The 22,460-nt window shown below is 47.5% G+C and overlaps 1 protein-coding gene across 1 annotated transcript in view; it reads left to right on the top strand.

Annotated features, from left to right (window-relative positions):
• LOC8032740 overlaps window positions 1–22,460 on the top strand; it is a 166,443-nt gene that overhangs the window by 103,258 nt on the left and 40,725 nt on the right. Inside the window, exons 85-92 of the mRNA XM_042290288.1 lie at window positions 14,137–14,202; window positions 14,353–14,535; window positions 17,218–17,298; window positions 17,992–18,171; window positions 20,752–21,006; window positions 21,399–21,470; window positions 21,694–21,876; window positions 22,336–22,416. Coding sequence (XP_042146222.1) covers window positions 14,137–14,202; window positions 14,353–14,535; window positions 17,218–17,298; window positions 17,992–18,171; window positions 20,752–21,006; window positions 21,399–21,470; window positions 21,694–21,876; window positions 22,336–22,416 — 1,101 coding nt within the window. The remainder of the gene's footprint in view (window positions 1–14,136; window positions 14,203–14,352; window positions 14,536–17,217; window positions 17,299–17,991; window positions 18,172–20,751; window positions 21,007–21,398; window positions 21,471–21,693; window positions 21,877–22,335; window positions 22,417–22,460) is intronic.

Genomic DNA, 22,460 nt, shown 5'->3' with positions numbered 1-22,460 from the left:
CCAACTGCCGCCAACGAACGAGCAGACAACGCCGAGAGCCGGCCCTTTTGCAGACAAGGAACTGCAGTTTCTTGCTGTTATCGCGCGCCGTCTGCGGCACACGCGCCGCTTTTGAGTCGAAAAAATTGTCTGCTAAAAAGGCCTCCTCTCGGTGCCGTATGCTCATTCGTTGGCGGCGTTTGTTGCACCATCTCTTGTCTCCCGTGCAAAATGGCGCCGTGTTGTTTGCAGACCGGTGGCGTCGCTGCGTTTCCATAGGAGCTAAGCCTTTTTCTTTCTTTACTTTTTCCTCAGGTAAGTTCGCTCTTGGCAAATTTTACAAAAAAAATGCACCATCTGTGGGCAACGCTGCACAAAGTCGTAGCGCGATAGGTTAAGAAACCAAATTTTCCGGTCGATTTAAAGAGCCTGGCGTCTTTTTGTTTCACCCTGTAGATAGTACTTGTACACTTTCGCTGCCCACCGTGCATCCTCAATTTGAGCTAGTCTTTGTCCAAATTTTACTTTACTGATCACTTCTCTACTCTTGAAAGATGCCCAACCCATATCCCCCTGTACTCCCTCATTTGGTGTATTCCCATGTGCCCCCAACGCCAACCTACCCACACTCCTTTGCTGTATCTCTAAACCTGCCTGGATTTCTGATCTCTTACACAATACCGCATTCCTGAATGACAGTCCTGGCACCATGACTCCCTTTCATGCACCCCTAACGACTTCATATCTGTTATAGTTTCATAGTGCCCTGTGTTTCATAATAGCTGAATCTATTAGGTTTATTAGCTGGCTGAGCAAAAGGAAAATATTTTTTTATCTTCAGCTTGAGCTCTATAACACAAAAAAGGAGATTGAATTGAGGAGTGTCCCTTTTCGACGAGAGCGTTCGTCACCGCTGCTTTGAAAACAAGCTAGGTACGACGAGGGGAAAGACTGGTCTTCTTACCCCAAAATAGAGGTCAGGGTTGAAGCTATTCATACAAGAAGGGTCTACAAAGGTCATGTGGGCGTATTTCATTCATCAAGCCAGCCGGTCGTGTGCAAATGGTCTTGTCCTGGGTCGTCGACGTGTTTTGCTCTAGCGCTCCTAAATAGTCTGGTGGTCACTTGGTCGGTGAGATAATTGCCGTTGTAGCTTTTTCTGGTATCTGTGGTTCTAGGGTTTGTCTCCGCCGCGGCGTTCAGCTTCAAGTACCATTCCGTAAAACCCAGTGTCTAGCGTTACGTCCGACGGAACCCGAAATACAAATTAAAATTACATCCAACGTAACTTTATCCCAACGTTTCGAGTTACGTCCGACGTAACCCAATACGAAAATTAAAGTTACGTCCGACGTGACCCAATATGAAAATTAAAGTTACGTCCGACCGAATTCGGAATAAAGAGTAAAGTTACGTCCTGTACCTATGCAACTTACGCGTAAGTTCCGCTTTACGGCCGACACACAAATACAAAAATATCCTGAATTATTACTGCGCTACATCCAATGCAGCATTCGTGAATCGGTTAAAATCTCAACTCTAGTCGTCCCTTCAGCTTTGTTGAGAGGGCTGGAGTGTGTTGTTTAAAGCAGCAGGGTTTCCGGCAGACTTGTTGAAAACTGGCACAATCTTCACATAACACTCAAGTCACCAAGCACACTATCTTTGGCAGTGTTTTCTTCCAGAGTGTACTAAATAAAAAACTGTTTAGAGGCTGCCGAAGCTGGGCAGGTCCGATACCTGTCACATACATTTCTTGTTATCCTTGCCATGTTTTTTACACCTGCTTGTATCCCTCGCTGGCTCGGGCTGAGTGCATAATTGATATGGCTAAAGGCCGAGGGTCTATCATTCTCACACCCGGGCGGCCCCTTCGAAACAGCTCTTTATTTAATACACTGGAAGAAAACACTGCCAAAGCTAGTGCGCTTGGTGACTTGAGTGGTACGTGAAAATTGTGCCAGTACAAGTACAGTACAAGTCTGCCGGAAACTGCTGCTGTAAACAGCACGTTCGTATCATATTGCCATTCTAGCTCTCTTAATAATTGCTTTGAACGTCCGTGATTCTCAGAAAGTGTCGCAAGAAATCGTCTTAAAAAAAAAATGGCCTGAAAAATAAAATACGAGAAAGAAAAAAAATAATAATGTACTGATGGAGTCGCGATTTTAACCAATAAACAAATGCTGCATCGAACGTAACGTAGTAATAATTAACTATATGTTTGTGTTTACGTCATGTATTGGCCGTAAAGCGTAACATTCAAGAAGGTTGCAAAGGTTAGACAGGACGCACTTTAGCTTTTATTTGTGTCAGACGTAACTTTCATTTTCATTTCCGTCAGGCGTTTTTATTTAGAGTTCTGTCGGACGTAACTTTAATTTTCACATTGGGTTACGCCGAACGGAACTCGGACATAACGCTAGACACTGCGTTTTTTTTTCTTTTCTTTCGTTGGGACGCGTACAGGGAGCACATAGAAATGCACGTTGGTCGTCGCGACGACGTAAGCGAGCGAATTTGTTGGCGATGTAGATTTGTTCATAAAACGCAAGATTTCATCGTAGCGTACGAAAAACTTGCGATAGGCTTGGCCCTCCGAGGCATGGTGACGTCAAGACCGCGCCCGCTCGGCCAGATCTCCCGAGGCGCATCGCGCTCTCCGACGGCTGATTTTTGAAGCGCTTGCCAAAATCCAGGCGTTTAGAACAAAAAATATAGCCATCCGCGACTGTGCAATTATTGATTACAGGTTTATTTGATCCTATTTGACTTGTGAGGCATGGCAGGGTCGAGGCTAATTAGGAACTTTATTGAAGAGTTTAGAGTATTACATGTTAAAGGACTCATTCAAATGAAAAAAAAAACATTTTTTTTAAACAGCTTAGATGGAAAAAGGATGTCATAAAACGATTTTACTATGAAGAAAAAAATTTTTAGAGCTATATTTACGGCGCTATAGGAATTTGTAGTTGGGGCCCACGAGCGCCACGGAAAAATGGCCCTATATCACGTGACTGGTCTTTATTAATCACGTGGTGCTTGCGCTGAAGTATACACGAACCAACGAGGTAGAGGGGCTTAGAGCGATAAACCGGGGTTCCGGTCTGCACTCGAAAGTGACCCCCATAAGGAGGCTGCCATTGTACGCAAATTTGACCACACGTCACATGACCAAACCAAATACGTGACGTCACAGGAAAGATGGCAGCGCCCATGCAGCGGCTGGCCCCAGCTGGGCCGGAGCTTGTCGGATGCTTTGTTGGTTGTCGTTCGTCTCGGCGAGTTGATTTCAGACGCGGAAGCCGTCATGTGAGGCCGGTCGAAAGCGAGTTCAGAGTTCAGCGTGGTGTTTGACGTAGGTATAACGTGAAAATACGGAGGAACGGTGTGCATTTCGCTGGTGACCGATCGGGATATTGCCACGGAAGAGACAATCTGACCTACGTTGCTCGGACCTCGGATTGATTCGGATACCGCTAGGATAAAATTTAAGGCGACGTTTCTGTGCTCTCGTTGACCATCGGAATCTTCGAGGTTTGCAGTGAAGCGTGTGCAATATATTTGGATACACAGTTTAGCGACGGAAATTGCGTGAGTCGTGCTTGGCGGTGTGCAATCGCGGTGCAGCTTCGATCAAATGACCGAGGGCTCACTTCGGTTGTGCGGCGCACCGGAAGGCTGCCTTGAAGCTGGTAGTTCCCGTGCCGTGCTGAATGATGCTGTGCTGCTTACAAATTGTTCCGGCGTAGAAGTGCACTTTCACGGAGCACAGGTGTGCGGCGCACTGAAGAGCTGCCTTGAAGCTGGTAGTTCCTGTGCCATGCTTTAGGTGATGCTGTGCTGCTTCCGACATTGTTCCGGCTTAGACGTGCACTTTCACGGAGCACAGGTGTTGCAGTTGGTATTGATCCCGCTGGTCTGTCGCACGTTTCGTCAACACAAACGTTTCATCCACACTCGTGACGCGAATTGCAAGCTGTCCGGACATTTCATCGAGCGTGTTACGTACCCAGCTCACGCCGCTTTGTGGCAACAGTCTGCAGTGGCTCATTACCAGAAAAGTGGTCCCACATCCATTTCAGTTCAGTTCGTCCACGGCAGTCGCCAAACCCCGAAGGAGAGGATTTATTCGGACAGAATGCCACTAAGGCAGTGCAGCTTCTTCAGTGGTCAGGATAGATTCTCTTCTGCGAGTTTTGTTATACTGTCACGGATCCTTGTTCCAGTGCTATCTTCTATCAATATTCACTATTCTGGGACACTGCAGGTCATGCTCAGCTGCAATCGTATGTTCAGGTGGAGGTGCTGGGCACTTTACCCATAGCCCTTCACTCTGTGTAAACCCGGCGGCTCTTCAGCCGAGTTACCCGATAATGGGACACGGCTGGCGGACTATTCTGCGTCTTATACCCCTGTCAAGCCGTAGACAAAGTCCTGACTCGAGCCTGGCAGAACAACCGCAAGACGACCGAGGACCACAAGGAGTAACCTCGGAAATACACCACGAAGCACCTGAAATCCGAGCCAGTTGCTGCTACCAGGAAAAACCAGCGGAATTCGGTCTCCTGTCAGAAAATCCGAAGCTGACTAAGCCAACAATGACAAACCTGTAGCAGCAAACCGTGTCCCCTCCCACCATTGTTTGCATGCCCGTCGCGAATCACACTCCGACGCTTTTTCACGCAAGCTGTATGAAGACGTCAAGGACTGGATTGAACAATATGACAGTGTCGCCCACCACATTGGGTGGACAGACAACCAGCTCCTGCAGAACCTATACTTCTCGTGGAAGAAACTGCCGGCACTGGTCTGAGAACCATGGATCCTCCTTAACGTCATGGGAAGTTTGCAAGATCGAGCTGAAGCGCGCATTCGTCAGCCAACATCAACGAGAGAGAGCCGCATTCTTGATTCTGTCCAGGACACTGCCCCAATGAGAGCGCCACCGCGCTCGTGGAGGATGTTTTGCGCTTGATCGAGCGCCCACGCCCACGCCGACCTTGATGCTACAGAAGACAAGAACCTAAGAATCCCATGCGCCTCACGTGAGGGACAACACCTTCGGCAGCCTTGTCCGCAACCCCCCAACAACAGTCGAAGTGTTCATATCACTGAGGCTTCCAACATGGAATGTGCACTGCATGCCCGAGCCTGCCACTATAAACAACTTGCCGGCGTCTCGACACTCGAGTTGTCCAGCTACTACTTCGACGTCAGCCTCCCAGGCATCCACGACATCATCCACGACGTTGTCTGGGAGGAGATCAGGAAGCTACTTCCTGCCATCAGTTGCCCGGCTTTTATTTTGATTGCCGAGATTGTTTCGGAACAAGTTTGACAGGTATTTCAACCGAGACTTCTGCGAGCGAAGCGGCATCTGACAAACCAAGGGCAACTTACGCCACAATGGCACGACGAACGCCACCGGCTGTTCTTAGTATTCAATGCCAATTCAATGAGACACTCGTAACGCCGAAGCATTCCCGACATCGTGTGTAGGTCTGTGCTCAACAAAGTACACCGAGGAAAACGTAGGTGATGCGAATGTGCGACCGAAAACCGCTTTGCTACCACTGCATGAAGCGGACCATGTCTACCAAAGCAGCCCGTACCAATGAATTGGTTGGCGAGGGTTCGTGCCAAACGACCCTCAGTTACGTCTCAAGGAGCGACCACGGGAAATTAAGGATTACGTTCGGCGACCTTTGTCCCTGATGCCGAGGGTGCTGAGTCGAAGATTCTGAATCCCTGATTACCCCAAAGCTCCTCATGTCGATCACCTCAACAAGAGGTAAGCACGACAAAGCAGGTGAGCGGCGATGCAGTGACAGTGGATTTGGTGTCGGTTGTCGTCCAAGGACAATACCTAAAAATTTGCTGACACGAATTTTCTGTGTCCACTCCACGAAGCGCACAATTTCCAACTTTGAGGGAGAATGCCCCTGAGTGACTTGAAGGAATAGAATGGTTGATTGCTCTCAAAAGTGAACTGCAAGCATCACCAGACTTGGATAGCAAACAAAAATTGTTGCCAGCTTTCAAGTCAACGGTACAGCAAAAGGCACAGCCACGTAAGCAATACATGCCCGAGCTTGCTACATTGGTGCCGAAAACTACCAGGAAACTTTTCAGATTAGAAGCCAGCCCTGCAGCTTCAATGCATCAGACGTCAGTGGCCGCACATGACGTATGATTACAAGACAGCATCAGTCGGTCAAAGTTGCCACTCGACCAAACTGAACCGTGACGTGCCAGGAGCGTCATCCGACAACAAGGTCCACAGGTACTACGACTGAACGCCTGACACGAGACTGTCGCCGAAAGAACTCGTTATGGAACCATTTACTAAGAATCAATGCTTATGTAATCAAGTGGAAATAAACATATTTGATACACTAACCAGATAAACATATTTCCGCTTGCCTTCATGCCTTGAGAGTCTACACACCGAGAATTGTGTCCATTGCACGCTCTGGACCTTGCGAGGACACTCGCTTCTCTGACCCTTCAATATTAATTAAGGGGTCATACCAGACTGGCAGACTTCTTGCAAGGGGCTGCACTCGTTCAACCTTTCCTGAACATGTGGTGCATCCGAAAACCAACTCCAGTGATGTGAAAATGTTATTTATTAATTTATTCCTCCCAGGGGCCTTCGTAGGCATTGCAGAGAGGATACTTAAAACTACACACATGATAATAGCATTAAAGCACACTGCTGTAACTTGTTAATTGGAAAAACAAACACACCTCTGAGCATATAGTTTAATAGTATGTGTTGATGCATTGTTATATAGCATGACACTTTCTATATGTATGACACAACAGACCCTTTGCAGAACCCTATCAAGCAACACAACCGTCACCATTTTTTTCGGCGTGAAGCACACGAATGGGCCCCAGTTCACGTCGAACGCTAATGCGGCATTCGAGTCCAATAGGTGCTGAGCCGAATTCACAGGGATGGCGGACATAACATTCTTGTCGAACAAATACCCAAAGTATGAAAGCCTGGGGTAATTACAGTAGTAGCTACTGTAATTTTTTTTATTAGAATTTGGCAGACGGCAAAGGATACAGTCTCGGTGAGTCAATACACACATTGGAGAGAGGCACATGACAACATATCACCAGAGTGCTCGTCTGCACAGATTTGTCACACACCTTCGCTCCGTCTCCCTGATTGGCTCGAGGGGGCTGTGGCGGTTGGCCTTTTCCAAGTTACGGTGATGCGAAGTATAGACCTTTTCCGCAAGGGCGCCGCCATCTTGAATTGTCGTCACTTCCAGTATGGGCGACGAAAAAAAAGTAAAACGTTTCAACCTGTAACTAGTAAAAAAATAGAGGCGAGTCAAAACGAGAATGTGTGACGGTTAGGCTTATTTCCTAAATGTCTTCTATTGGCGTGGCGACGGCAAAGTTACGTTTTCGCCCATACTGGAAGTGACGTCAATTCAAGATGGCGGCGCCCTTGTGGAAAAGGTCTATAGACAGCCCACACTTTTAAAAAGAGTCTATTGAAGAGACCGAAAGGAATGGTGGTCAACATTTTTCAACAAGACTGCTCTCCAGGCAAGGGATGAACACAAATATGAATCATCTTATCCAGGTAATTAGAACAATTAAATAATTGACCGACTAATACAATGCACTCTTGATGGAAAAGAGTATAGCTGCAATAAATCCTACAAAACAGAAAAAATGCGCAGTTAATCTATGCATGCACCAAAACAGTTGTTCTTATAGCAAGTCGAATAGCTTTGAAGCAGATGCCTGCAACGATTTATTCTTCCCCATACTCAATAAAACGCCAACCTCGTAGCTGAAAATAAGGGTGCACATCGCACTCACACACACACACACAAAAAAAAAAGGAAGAAAAGCGATCGAATGTAGAATCCTGGATTAGCACAAAAGGTTAAAATCGCAGGAGCTTCCTCGCTAAAAGTTGCTATGGTTGTTCGGTGACGGAGGGCTGAAACAACTTCCCTTAGGCCCTAACGCGACGTATACATTTCGCGTAGATTCTCAGATATTTCAACGTTCAAACAAAGCTAAGAGAATGCGAAAATTTCATGTTAAAAGCACTCAAAGTTCTATCGATCCTCGGACACATCCCGGAATCCGAGCACCGGTACGGCGATGCAGAGCTGATGCTGTCTCACAGGCGTTAATATCCAGATGATCCAGAGAGATCTTGCGCAAAAACGGTATAAAGTCTCATTCCTTCATATTTTCACATTATACCTGCGTCAGCGAGCACGAGGAAGCCCGAAGTCGTCGGAAAGCAGCTGCACATCACGGCTACCGCGCACCGAACAAACTCGCATCCGCCAGCTCTGGGCGCTGCCATCTTACCTGTGACGTCACGGCTCTTGGGAGGTCACGTGACGAGTGGTCACATTTGCGTAAAATATGGCGGCAACCGGGGGGGTGCCACTTCCGAACTTCCGGTTTATCACTCTAAGCCCCTCTACCTCGTTGACACGAACTCATCTCTTTGACGTCACGGCGCGGTGGTGGCGCGTCGGTCGCACTTCCGGTCTGGGGCTGTGGGCAGAAGTCCCCATGCCAGACGTGTATTCCTGCGTTGTTTTGAAAGGAACCAGACTAAAACCTAACTTCTCGTCAAAACGCCGCGACTGGGGCCGTACCAAAAGTGTCGAGAAAGGTTTGAAGGTCAGTTTTCACGTGCTCGGTTCGTCCGAGAATCTGGATATGTGCCGTGAAAAGGGAAAAGCAGACGCCGTCGGACAACGATTGCTTGGGCGGGAAGCACTTTGGGTTGAATTCACGGATACTTGTGGCCATCAGATTTATTTGTTTTGTTCTAATATGAACGCGAGAAAACTGTCAAGTTGTGCGGACCACCTCGGGACTACGTTCGGTGCGTCTTCAAGTTCAAACGGCCGCCTGATTGTTCGAATTGTCGTCTGCTCTTTCAAACGTTTCTGCTTGTCGTCTGCTCTCTTAGACGACGCCGGTCCGTAGACCAAATGTTGGCGCGGTACTTGCGATAAGAAGTGAGTGCAGGCTTCAAAAGACTTAAATTTGAAGGTTGTTAAGAAGGCTGGATGTAAACAGTAAATACGAGGAGATGTTGGTCATTGTTACCAGTGACCAACACCGACTTGTTGTTATGCCTAATTCAGTTGGTCCGATTCTGCTTGCGATTTTCAGTATCGTCGTCGACCATCTCAGCTACGGGTCACGCTTTTGCCGCCCGAGCGGCGTCGCGACTGAAAATTCAGAGCGAAATGTTATGATGCGAATCAGGCTTTAGCGTACAATCTGCGGCGTCCACGCGGAATGAATCGCCGCATGTCACATTATTCACGTGAAGTTTTGCGGTGTAATGAGCCTCGGTAATTTCGCTTACGCCGCTCAAGATAGTCAGACATCGCCAGGAAGACGTAGAACCAACAATTCGAACGCGAAAAAGGGCAGGGGGACTCACACCGAAGCCGACAACATCGCAGTTCAATGGTTTGTTTATGGGCGACGGCGAGCTTTTTGCCCACACCCCCCTCGCGCATGCGCGGCGCCGGTGGCGTCCGCTAGGGGCGCTCCGGGCGCTCCGGTTTGGCAGGGGTGCCCGTTATCGCCTTTGGTGTTTATGTTGTATCTGAGAGGATTGGAGGATAGACTAGAGAAGAGTGGGCTTGGGTTCAACCTTTCTTACAGTAAGCTAGGCCAAAAAATTCAGCAATCCTTACCGGGATTGATGTATGCGGATGATATTGTACTAATGGCTCAAAACATTGAGGAGAACACGCCATGCCCTAGCCTCCTGATGCCTGACATAACTCTGTCACTCGAGCACCTTCATGAAGCTTTTCGACAAATTAAGCCCTCGCTCTCACCAGGCCCTGACAACTTCCCACCGGCATTCCTCAGGCTGCTCTGCCCGCGGGTATCCCCATCTTTGTTATCAATATTCCAGTCTTTCCTGGACACGGCTGCTGTTCCAGACCTCTGGAAGCGGGCCTTGGTGACGCCTATCCACAAAGGGAAAGGCAAGCCTGTGAATGACGTCTCATCGTATCGGCCAGTCTCAGTCACTTCGATCCTGTGCAGAACTTTTGAGCGGATGCTAAATCGTACCCTTCTAGATTATCTGTCCGCCAGCAACATACTCTCCTCGTCGCAGCATGGATTTAGGCCAGGAAGAAGTTGCGAAACTGCCCTGGCCACCATCACGCACTACATAAGCGATGCGCTGGACGACCACACTTCCACGGACCTCATCCAACTAGACTATAGCAATGCGTTTGACACGCTGGACCATCACCTTCTTCTCCAGAAGCTCGCAGGGGTTGGTGTACACGGCTCCCTGCTACGTTGGATAGCTCGCTTCCTTATTGGTCGCTCTCACAAGGTGGTGTTCCACGGGTCTTCGTCTGAGGACTTCACCATTTCTTCGGGTGTGCCACAAGGCTCTGTGCTGGGACCCACTCTTTTCTCAGTGTATGTTAATGACATGCCGAAGACGGAGAACACCCTGCTTATCCAATACGCCGACGACACAACCATTTTGTCCCGTTTGAACCACCCTTCTTCTAGCTCCCGCCTTCAAGACCACATCTCCCTGATTGCAGACTGGTCTGCTGCCAACTATCTACGACTTAGCCTCACCAAAAGTGCTGCTATGCGCTTCAGTAAGAAGAAGAGTGTCGACCCCCCTTGCTATTCTTTCTCTGGCACTCCTGTGTCCGTCGCCACACACCTTCAAATTCTGGGGGTGACCCTTGCACCTACTTTGGATTTTACCTTACATATTTCCAACATCGTGGCAAAGGCACGTCGAACCCTCGGGTTCGTCACAAGGGTGTCGCGCTCCTGCGGTCCGGAGGCCTTTCGGATCCTCTATACCGCTCTGGTGCTCCCGCGTTTAGAATACTGCGCTTCAACCTGGAGCCCCTACCAAGCCCACCTCTCTCAGCGTCTGGAGGGGGTCCAGCGTCGCGCAACACGAACTCTCCTGTCGCGGACGGACCGGACGCTGGTCACCCCCCAGACCTATGAGGATCGACTGAGGCGCCTCAGCTGGCAGACATTAGACCATCTACGGGTCGTTGCGCGTGTGAGACTGTTGTGCCGCCTCCTGGACGGTTCACTAGAGAACACTTATCTCAACTCTGTCCTCCGCATTAGTAAGCGGTCCGGACAACCCGAGCAGCTACGGGCTCGCACAGTTCGCCATAGCCGCACGTTTCTTCCAGCTGCGATCGAGGCCTTCCTCTCGGCGCCCCTGGATGTGCGCTTCCCCATCCCAGAAGACCGGGCGGGATCCGCGCTTCTCTGCCGAGCCTTTTCGCGGGCGCGGAATTGATTGTGTGGGGAAGTTGCGTTCGGGCCGGGATTGCGGGACGCGCGTTGCTCTCGACTGTTGCCGTGATGGGGGGTCCTGTCGCGGGGGGAGGTGATTGGGATCGGGACCTGGCTCGCCCTCCCAAGGTGTTGGGCCTTTCTCGGTCTCTCCCTCCTGGCAGGGCCCCCCGTCGCGGCGATCGGAGTCGCGCGCGCTTCGCGATTTCGGTTTGGACGCCCTCTGAGGACACTCGGGCCGTGCTAGGGCCTCGTAAATGCGACCGATTGCGTAACTCCCCCCCCCCCCCTTTTATTATTGTTATTATTATTGTTATTATTATTTATTTTTTTTGTATTGTGTGCTTTTTGTTTGTTATGTTGAACTTTGTTTTCGTTTCCTGGGGGTTGGGCCAACAGACGCACCAGCGTACGGGCTTCCGCCTTTCTGTTTCGCCTCGCACGCCCCCAGGAAAACACCTGTCTGTGCAAATAAAGATTATTATTATTATTATTATTATTAACAGGACAGAGTTGCAGGAATTAATGAGCATCTGTGGTAGGGAAGGAGAGGAATTAGGTTTAGAATTCAGTAGCGAAAAATCGGCAGTCATGATTTTTAACGAGGATGAAGTTGAGAGGCTGAAGATACAGAATATTACAGTTGAGAGAGCTAGTAAATACAAGTATCTAGGAGTATGGATATGTGATGGTGCAGAATATCTCGGAGACCATGAAAAGTATATAATAGGTAAGGGCAACAGAAATGCAGCTGTAATGAAAAATAGAGCACTTTGGAATTACAACAGGTATGAGGTGGTGAGAGAGATTTGGAAAGGGGTCATGGTGCCTGGCTTGACTTTTGGAAACGCAGTGCTATGCATGAAATCCGAAGTGCATGCGAGACTAGAAATAAAACAGCGCGGAGTAGGTAGACTGGCTTTGGGGGCACATTGCAAAACGCCAAACCAGGGAGTACAAGGAGACATGGGATGGGCATCATTTGAGAGCAGGGAAGCGGTGAGCAAGGTAGAATTTGAGGATAGGTTGAGGCAAATGGACGGGGAGCAATGGGCACGAAGGGTTTTCAGCTATTTATACATGAGGAGTGTAGACACAAAGTGGAGACAGCGCACTAGGAAATTAAGAGGAAAGTTTTTGGGCTATAGCGAAGATACGGAAGAGCAAGTCTCAGTTAAGAAGAAAGTTAAGGCCACAGAAAGAGATTGGTGGCTAGAGGGAATGCAGACAAAGACGGCTCTGGAAAGCTATAGATTAAACAAAAGAGTTATTGCCAAAGAAAGCATTTATGACAATTCTAGGGGAAGCTCATTGCTGTTTGAGGCAAGAACGGGTGTTCTGCGAACCAGAACATACAGGGTGAAGTACCAGGAAATTGATACAGTGTGCACTGCTTGTGGAGAGGAGGACGAGACGGCTGAGCACTTGATACTCTACTGTAAAGGGCTTCACCCTATGCCTACCGAAGACAACATAGATTTAATAAAGTCATTGGGTTTTAGAGACAGCGAAGGGAGAGTGGATTTCAAGACTGTAGAGATTACCAAGCAAAGATTAAGTGAATGGTGGCAGAAATCGAGAGAAAACTAGGTATTTTCTTATCCACTGATGGCAAGGGGGTTTCATAGCCTCACTTTCTTTGCACTGCGGAGTGAATATAGATTTCACATTTAAATATTCTAAGCTTAAATGGTAAAACAAAATGGCTAGGTGGCGTAAGCTACCGCCCGATCCAAAGGGCTCAGCCGTATTCATCCATCCAATTGTTTGTAAACATGAGTATCTTGACATTTTTCTTTGTTCAAACCAGTTTATGTTTTATGTGCGAAAGTGGATGGTCCTTGAATTACCTACTGTAAGGCGGGTTCTGTATAGTCTTTCAGTTTCTGTTATGTGTTTACATATTTTCATTGTGACAAGTATTTTAATGTTTGATATAGTGCTGTGTTTTAATTTTCTTTGTGTGCACCACATCATAGACTGTAAAGTTGTTTGTGGGCACGTAAAATAAAGATTTATTATTATTATTATTATTATAATAACAAAAAACAAAGATTAATAAGTAACTTTTAGAGCCCAAAGGAAACTCCTGAAAAAGCGCAAGCAGACGTGACCTGTGCGCCGGTCAGGTGACGACGGCGGCGCACCAAAGCAGATAAACTTGTGCGGCGGCGGCGACGGCGGCGTGGAGAAAAGCGTTGAAGCGGCTTTGAAGCGGCGTCGCACAACGCTCAGCGTGCGGCGGCGGTGACGCAGCGCGGCGGCGCGCAGGCCTACCACGTGACCAACGGTGGCTTCCGCGGCGCCAACTACAAATTGTTTTGCCCTGTAAAAATAGCTCTAAATTTCTTTTTTCTTCATCGTAAATTTGTTTTATAATATTCTCTTTTCATCCTAGCCTGTGTACAAAAAAAGTTTTTTTTTCCTTTGCATGTGTTTTCTGTTACACAAAGCAAAGTAAGCGACCAGCACGTCACGAGACACTGCGAGGATCACGGGGAGAGCTGTCTGGTTGTCTGGGAATGCTGAGGGGAGATACTTGAGATGGCGATGGCGAGAGCGTACGGTCGAAAGGGAAAGGCTTGGGAAGCATAGTGAGCACGGTGGTGAGGTCACTGATCTCTATGCAATTGTCATAGAGATCAGTGGGTGAGGTGGTGTTTACGCAGTTGGCGTTGCAGTCTTGCGGTGTGGAGACCTAGGGGCCCATCGGGGGCGCTCGTGGTCGCTCACAGGCTTATCTCTAGATGATTTCTGTATATTTTAAGTCTCGATTCAGTATCCCTTTAACTATCGCCGCATTGCTGCACTTGTCTCACATTTCAGTTGATGGCTGCCTATCCGATTCCGCCTGCAACCCAGGAGAGATCTGCGAAAGACGGAAATGCACCCGTAAGTCGGAATCAAGCATGTCTGATTGACCCAAATTTCGGAACATGCCTTTCCATTCCGTGGCAACACCCATGGTCCCAGCAAAAACGATGTGTGTCGGCTCGAGCATCTCCCCGGTCGGTGCGTGGTAACGAGCATCCCTTTTCGCAGCTGGATGTCGCAGCGACGCGGACTGCACCTTTGACAAGGCCTGCATCAACACCCAGTGCACCAACCCGTGCCACATCCAGAACTCGTGCGGGCAGAACGCTGACTGCCGGCCCGTGGTGCACCGACCGCTGTGCACCTGCCGGTCGGGCTACGAGGGGAACCCCTACGACTACTGCAGCAGAGGTGACTGAATGCGTGCTGCACTCTGTCGTGCCACCCTTCGATGTATCTCTGCAATGGGTGTGGCAAAGTGAGCCGGTGCGGTAAAATTGCCGTGCAGGTACACTGGGTGCATTAAAGGGACACTGACACCCCCCCCCCCCCCCCCCCCCCCAAAAAAAAAAAAAAAAAAATTTGTTTTTAATTTTTTGCCAGGCGATTCATTATGGTGTCTGAAGACTACCCAATCGACATTTTGCTACAGGGTCGCATATATTTTTAATAAAAGCTAAAAAACGCAACTGCTCAAAACGAAACCGAAACCTCCGCACGGAGGTCGGAGAAATGTAGAGGATGAGAGAGTGCCGGAAGTCGCGTAACTAACCCGACCACGCATTTTTTTTTTATTTGGCCGCGCGCAGCAGATAATAGACATTGCGGGAATTGATTGCCGTGCGATTCCTTTGCAGTTACGTTTGCTCCGCTCGCTGTTCTGCACTTCAAGAGGAGTTGTTTTGTAGATTGAAGAGTTGGAAATGAGTAGTGAGTGCCCGTGGTGAATTCCGGTGATCGGCTCCGAAAAGAATACCCCCAAGATGTTGCGTGAAGAGCTGCCTCACATGTCCTGCATTTGAGAGCGGCATTGTGCGGCAGAGTCTGCACAAGTTTCCGAAAGATCAACAGGATTGGGACCAATGGCTGGCTGCAATTTCTGTAGAACAGTTGCGGGCATCTAGGAAAGCGGACGCTACCCGATTCGTATGCTCCTTGCATTTTGTGGAAAGTGACTACATTGAGTTTGCAGGCGTAAAAGAGGGAATCCTATACCATTTAATTCTGCAAAATAACATCCGCAACTTTTTTTTTTTTTTTTTTCAGTGATAATTGTAAAAACAACTAATGTAAATATTGCAAGTTGTTTCACAAAAAACTTTCAACCTTTCCACTCTCGTGAAGAAGGAAGAGCAGCAAAGTTGTAGCTTCTGTTCTCGGTGGTTGCTCTCCAGGCGGGCGATCTGCTCTTCTTTTGCAAGGGAATCTAAGCGCCCGACGCAGTCGAACTTTAGGCGATGGCGGCCTCGCAACGATTGCGAAACCATTCGCGCTGCTGCGCACATTGCCGCTCGTTCCGTTCCCGCTCTTCTCTCCGAAGAAATGTTGCCGCGCTCTATGAGCGACAGCGGCAAGCAGACAATCGGCAAACACAACACTCTGGACAGCTACCGCCATTTATGAGCGATGGCAGCAACTAGAGTGTTGTATTGACCACGGGTGTCGACATTTGTTTGGTACCGGACACGATCCTGGGAAAACTAGGCCTTAACGGCTCCGCTGTAAAAATGGAAAAAACGGTACGCTTGCGCTGGGAATTGAACCTGGGTCCGCTGCGCGTGAAGCGGACATCTTTCCACTGAGCTACTGGGGTAACTCTTTGTAGTAATACAGCCGGTCGACTTTAGGTCGGCAAGTTTACTGTCGATTTCCCTCCAGCAAAGGCACTCCCGGCTTGAAGTCGGGCAGCACCACGCATTGGCCACATTTGCACCTAGTAAATAAATTGTATGCGTTCATATTCAACTCGAAGTACGCACTTCGTGCTTGACGTTTCCACGAGCGATGTCTTCAGCCATCAGAAGGGGCGACAGCTTGGCGACGTCTTCGTGCAAATCGGCTTAGTGGTCGGCAAATCGTACGGGATGAATACCAATTTTTTTGATCGGTCCAAAATTTCTCTTTCAAAGAGAGGCAGATTCGCCGGTACCACGAACGACGGTTCTGATGCAGAGGTCCCATGTCCGTCGTCCGCTGCCATTGCCGTCCAGCTAGCAAGTCCCATGATACGCGATACAACACCATGTTGAGAATTACCCAGTGGACGCACAGAATGCTTCCGGTTCTCTGTGCAACTTTTTTTTCAATCAACTAATTTGCAACTTTTTAGAAGCCACAAAAAATTGTTTTCATATTTTCTTTTCTATTTTTAACATTGAGTGTGTGCCTTCAATGTCCGGCGACTTTGATTAAATTTCGTGGTTGTGTTTAAACCATAGAAAGCGGCATATGACCACGGAGAAGAGAGTGAGCGCGACTCAAGCCGGCCAGTTCTTGATCGGCGGTTTTAGGCCGGAAAGAAACCGAATGTTGAGTTGTAAATTCTGCTCTTGGTAGTTGAGTTCTCATATGTCACATATGACTAAAAACCTCGCAAGCATAAATACCCTGTCAGTGTCCCTTTAAGCTGCCAAAAGAGAGGCTCGAACGGGCCATCACGTTCCTCGTCGTCGCAGTGTGGCAACAGGTTCCATGGCCTAGCATTCCAGAAAGTAGAACGCCACGGCACCCTCTTCAGCTAGCACTCAGCCGTCTCGGCTCGTATTGCCGCCTACTGTATTACCGGTTCTGCCATATGCAGTGTTTTCAGCGCCAACATCTCGTCCATAAATGTGCACGTTTTGGATGTGCGAACTTCATTCCACATTCGCAAACGTCACAATAAGTTGCTGAGCAATACTGGTGGACATGTATGAGGTACTCGACTGATGTATTTTGTGAGCTTTTAAGCAGCTGTTTATTTCGCAAGCACTTGTTTTTCTGGTGCGCCTCTTGATCGAGATCTTCAATATAAAGCTAAATAAAAGCTCCCATTTAATTTTTTTTTTTGTCTTGCATCTAGCAGTAGTATATTGTTTTTGTTTTGTTGTGCAGTTGAGGTGAAGCCCGCTCCTGAGTGCATCCATGACCGTGACTGCTATGTTGGCAAGATCTGTGAGTCTCACGTCTGTGTTGGTGAGTCTGTCTTGTATAAATTGCAGTTTTTGATAACGAGCCTTTACGGCATGTGGTGAAGCTACTCTTAACTTCTGCTTGGTAATTAGTAATGTAACAACACATCTCAGGAAGCATTGTCTTCTTTTTATTGTATTGGAATAAAATAGAGCTTATGCGTACAGAAAGCACAGTATGAAAGTTATATCAAAAGTGCTCCAATTACAGCGAGGGAGTTGAGGTGAGAGAAGGTGACCAGGTGAAGAAAGGACACTTGAAGCAAAATTATTAAAAAATTTCTTCAGCTACAACATATTTAAAGGGAATTATGTTTCATTTATCTTTAGAGAGAATACGGCAAAGAATCCAATCACAAGCTCGTGTTCCCGAAACAAGCTCCAGTTGCAAGAACGTTTGCACAGAGAAAACAGCATCTCTACCATGATGATATTGGCATCATCCACCAAATCAAACATTTATGTTCAGAGATCATAAGGTCCGTCTACCTCTGAGATATGGCGACACTGGTTTACACTGTAGAGGAAAAATTTATCCAATGCAGTAGGACGGCTAACCTGGGGTCTTTAATCTGCATCACTCAGCTGTGATAATTGACTGCATGCTGATATTACGCTGACTCAGATAAAAATGGGCAGAGATAGGGGATTGTGCACTGGAATGCTAAATTATTTATTTTTAATGTGCTGCATGCAGAGGGCTGTCGCAGCGATGGCAACTGCCCCTTCGACCAGGCCTGCATCAGTCGTCAGTGCCAGAATCCCTGCAACTACGGCCACTGCGGCAAGAATGCCAAGTGCCTTCCCATCAGCCACAAGCCCATCTGCACCTGTCCTTCGGGACTCAGCGGGGATCCCAACATCGAGTGCATCATCCGTGAGTGTCACCCAACTGTTGGGAGGGAGATTCCGAGTATACACTGGTTTATTTCGCCTTCCGTTAGCACTCTGTTTGCCTTTTTTCCTTTTTAGTAGGGGTGTGCGAATATTCGAAACTTCGAATACTTTGCGAATAATGCTTGCTATTCGATTCGATTCGCTTCGCCCTTTCGCTGTTCGAACTATTCGAGTTCTTCGAATACTTCGAAAACTACGAATAACGCGGAACTCATTGATTAGTGTCGACTTGCGGTCGAGTTCTCTGTTTTGTTTTTGGACTGCGCAGTAGGGTTTCAAGCTTGGCAAACCTGCACAACCAACCTAAGTGTCTTTTTTTTTTTTTTTTTTGTAGGAAGGATTGGAAAGTTATTTGCACGCGGTAGCGCGATCTGTCCTATGCTTGCCGTAATGTCCGGATTGCAGAGTTGGCTAAGTGGTCGTGGCGCAAACGCTGCGATAGATAGGATGAAGGACTACGATTTGCAACGGCACATGCATCGTCACAACGGACCGCACGACGTTTCAGGCGTCCGCCCGAGACGTCTTGTATACGTTCCTGTCCACATTCATTTTTAATGTAGCACAACCTTATATTCGTGATTTTGTATCTACAGTGACTACAGTAGCCAAGGTGCTATGGATTTGGATATGGATTTATGGCTCACCTCGGCTATCGGTGATATCTGGCTTGTGTTATTTTCCGCTTGATTTTCCGGTTCATCAGTTTGCCAGTATTTCTTTTGTTATTTATTTCCACCCGTTTTCACTGGTAAAAGTGAGACTCCCCCCCCCCCCCCCCCCCCCCCCCCACCAAAAAAACAAAACAAAAACATATTCCTAATTTATTGCATCTTTGTGGCGCCCTCTATGGAAAGAACTATTGCACACGGAAAGACTCGAGATGGGGGATAGCCAGTGCGGTTGCACAGCGCGATCCTGCAATCTGAAACTCTGCTGTGGCCTGTCGACCCGCCTCCGCTTGTGTACTTCCGTTTACGTTCACGTGGTTGTGTTCACGAGCGTAAAACGAGATCGCACAAAGTAGAGATGCAATCATCGACTTTGTATTGCGGCTTGCGGACCCGCCACCGCTTGTGTACTTGCGTTTACGCTCAAGTTTCTCCTTTCGTCCGCGATGCTATCTCAGACTGCGTTGTGGCTTGCCGACCCGCCTTCACTTTTACACTTTCATTTACGTTCTCTAACCTCACTCAAGGAATGGTGTTTTACTGACTGATCTTTTTTCATCTGTTTTTTTTTAACAGTCACATGTGTGACGTTTTTCTTATTGCAATAAAAGTAACCTTTTCATAAACGTTTGTTCAAAAAAAATTCCAGTTGTGTTTTTTATTAAGCATTCTTGTTTAATTCACATCAAATAGAAAATATTTGTTTTCAAATATCTCCTTATTTGAAACTACTATTCGTATTCGAAAATATTCGATTCGATTCGATTCGTAAGCTTTATTATTCGATTCGATTCGAAAGATTTTGATATTCGCACACCTCTACTTTTTAGTACTTGCTCGTCCTCTTTAGTCTTAGTCATATTTATGCATGGCTAAGCATAGGTAATCTGCAAATCTCCCATATAGTATGTACATTGCACAACACTCCTGGCATGTATGTGCGATTGTCGGATTTTTCTGTTTTTCTCATAAAATACTTAAAATCGAAAGGTTGGTGTCAAAACCATTAGAGCGATGAAAAGTGTCCATTTTGGGCACTTTTGGCCGCCGATACCTGTCCAAGTAAAATGCGAAAAAGTGCCACAATCTTTTTTGCGCTAGCAGGGTCACCCACAAAAAGCAGTAGACAGAAGTAGAGCAGAACTAAATGAAAGTGTGTATTAGAAAGCCAAACATCCATTACAGGCCGACCTATAAAATAATTTCTTTGCGGGCTGTAAAATTTCTTCCTTCTTTCCTTGGAATTTGTCAAAGAAAAATGGAAGAAGCCCTTTTTCTGCGAGCTTTTAGGAATAAGATAATTTACAGCAGGGCACATAAGCAACACTTGGGAGACTTGGTGGAGTGTGATTGGGTTCAGCTTACTTGCCTACGGCACTTGGAAGAGAGGGAGCTGTGGTGCGGTTTTAGTGGAAAATATTATTTTTAGTTACGTACATAAAAGCAAGGGCTTAAACTTTTCAGTTTGCACACGGGTGGACTTGCCCAAAAGTGGTGCTTTTCCCTTTGTGCGCAATCGCACCGCTGTATAGCGACACCACTGCCACGAGCGTTGCTTGACGACAGCTCACATGTGCCATTGGTGGAGCGCATGCAACAATGCTAAAACAAACTTATCATAACAAATTCTGAAAGTGCACAAAATTATCTTAAGATGCTTCATTAATTGTAGTGAATATTCCAACGTTATTAATACTTGCACGTGTCTCAAAAACGAATGCCAAAAGCTACTTTTTAGTGTTTTTGTACACAAAACTTTTTTTAATTTTTTTTTTTCTTCAAGAGTTTTCTTATAGGTAAAGGAGCAAACAAAAAGGGAAATTGTGAGAAAGCATTTTAGAGAGAATTGTGAGACTAAGTGAGAAACTGAGACAAGCTCTGTTTTCCAGCCCGCCAAGACTATTGCTACCACGACAGTGACTGCCCCATCGGGCGCATCTGCGAGAAGGGCTCCTGCGTGGATGCCTGCCGCACGGACGACGCCTGTCCCTTCGACAAGGCGTGCATCCGCAACCGCTGCCAGAACCCCTGCAGTTTTCCGGGCGTGTGCGGCATCAATGCGGATTGCCGCCCCGCGAACCACCGCCTTGTCTGCATATGTTTGCCCGGGCTAACTGGAAACCCCGACGTTCACTGTGCTGAAGGTGAGTGCACCCTGTCTCATTTGTGGTCTTCCTTCTCTGCTTCTGCTTTTGTCAGAACGAAGGGAAATCAGCAAAGCTATAAAGTCACAGGTGATTGTCAGGTTGATGTAATAAATGCCGTTTTCGAGAAGTGCCTCAGTGTCACTAGGCTGGTTACAGAGTGACGATTTGGCAGGCAAACGGGTCAAATACTCCATGACGTGGAGAAACAAATAAATGCTAAAAAAGTTCTTTAGAAAAAAAAAAAAAAGAATTGGAGGTTTTTTCGTGTTTTTTTTTTTGCAATTGACAATGTAGTTAGTATTGGCACATATCAACAATGCTTGTACGGATCTTTGAAATGCTTCTCTAATTCTTTTCTGTTGCCTCGTTTTTTTTTACCCTATTATCAGTAAGGGAAGAAGGATGCAAGAGGGACAGCGAATGCACCTTTGGCCAGATTTGCGAAAACCACCTCTGCATTGGTGAGTTGGTATTCTGCTCGTACATTCATGCCTTCACAACTAAACAAGATGCCGAGAGCAACATTCTTTTTATACGAGCCACCTTCCTTGTAATCAGCTGAAGCGGTATTCTACCTCTAGAGTAGACAGTAAAAGTTTCGCTAGAGCTTCTGCAAACATTTAAACTAGTTGGATTGTCCAGTCGAATGACACTGCATTTGCGTCGCATTGTTGTGCGTTCCAGATGGCTGTCGGACGGACGATCAGTGCCTGCCGAGCGAGTCTTGTCACCGCGGGAAGTGTCAGAACCTGTGCAAACTGCCTGGGACGTGCGGCATCAACGCTCTCTGCATCACTGCCGCTCACCGGCCTGTCTGCTCTTGCGAGCGAGGTTTCATCGGAGATCCCAGGATCGAGTGCAGACCAGGTTGGTGGCCATTCGTCTTCCCAGCAGCGGGCTTTGGCTAAGACAAGATCTACAAGAGCCAAAGGATGAGAGCGTAAACTCGGTCCGACTGAAAGTGTGACGTGTCGGCCGACAACCAGACAACGCACTAGACTATGAGTACCGCGAGCCCATGTTTCGGTCGCCAGAGCTGGCCACGTATCATCGTGGAGTAAAACTGACCGAGTCAGAAGCTTGCAAATGCTGTCTGGTTACTTGCCTGTCTCGGGCTAGTAACATGAAGTTTGGAAACGGGGTCGTTTAGATTGAAACTGTTCCTATTTCAATAAATGATGAACTGGTGTATGTAGATTACTAAAATTACATCACTTGTAAAGGCTGCAGGGTTTATTTGGTACCTTTCTTTTGTACTCGAATGTTCCTCGCCTCATTCACGAGAAATGGTATGTCGATGACAGAAGCTTTTCGGCGCCGTTTCAGTGCCACCCGAACCACCAAAGGAGTGCCAGATTGACACCGACTGTGCCCTGAGGCACGTCTGTGAGAGCTACAAGTGCATCTGTAAGTATTTCCTCCGGCCCATGCATAGTAGTTTATCCATTCGG

This window comes from Ixodes scapularis, unplaced genomic scaffold, assembly GCF_016920785.2.
Source record: "Ixodes scapularis isolate PalLabHiFi unplaced genomic scaffold, ASM1692078v2 PGA_scaffold1__304_contigs__length_218370807, whole genome shotgun sequence".
NCBI lineage: Eukaryota > Metazoa > Arthropoda > Arachnida > Ixodida > Ixodidae > Ixodes > Ixodes scapularis.
This window is presented reverse-complemented; position numbering and strand designations above follow the sequence as displayed.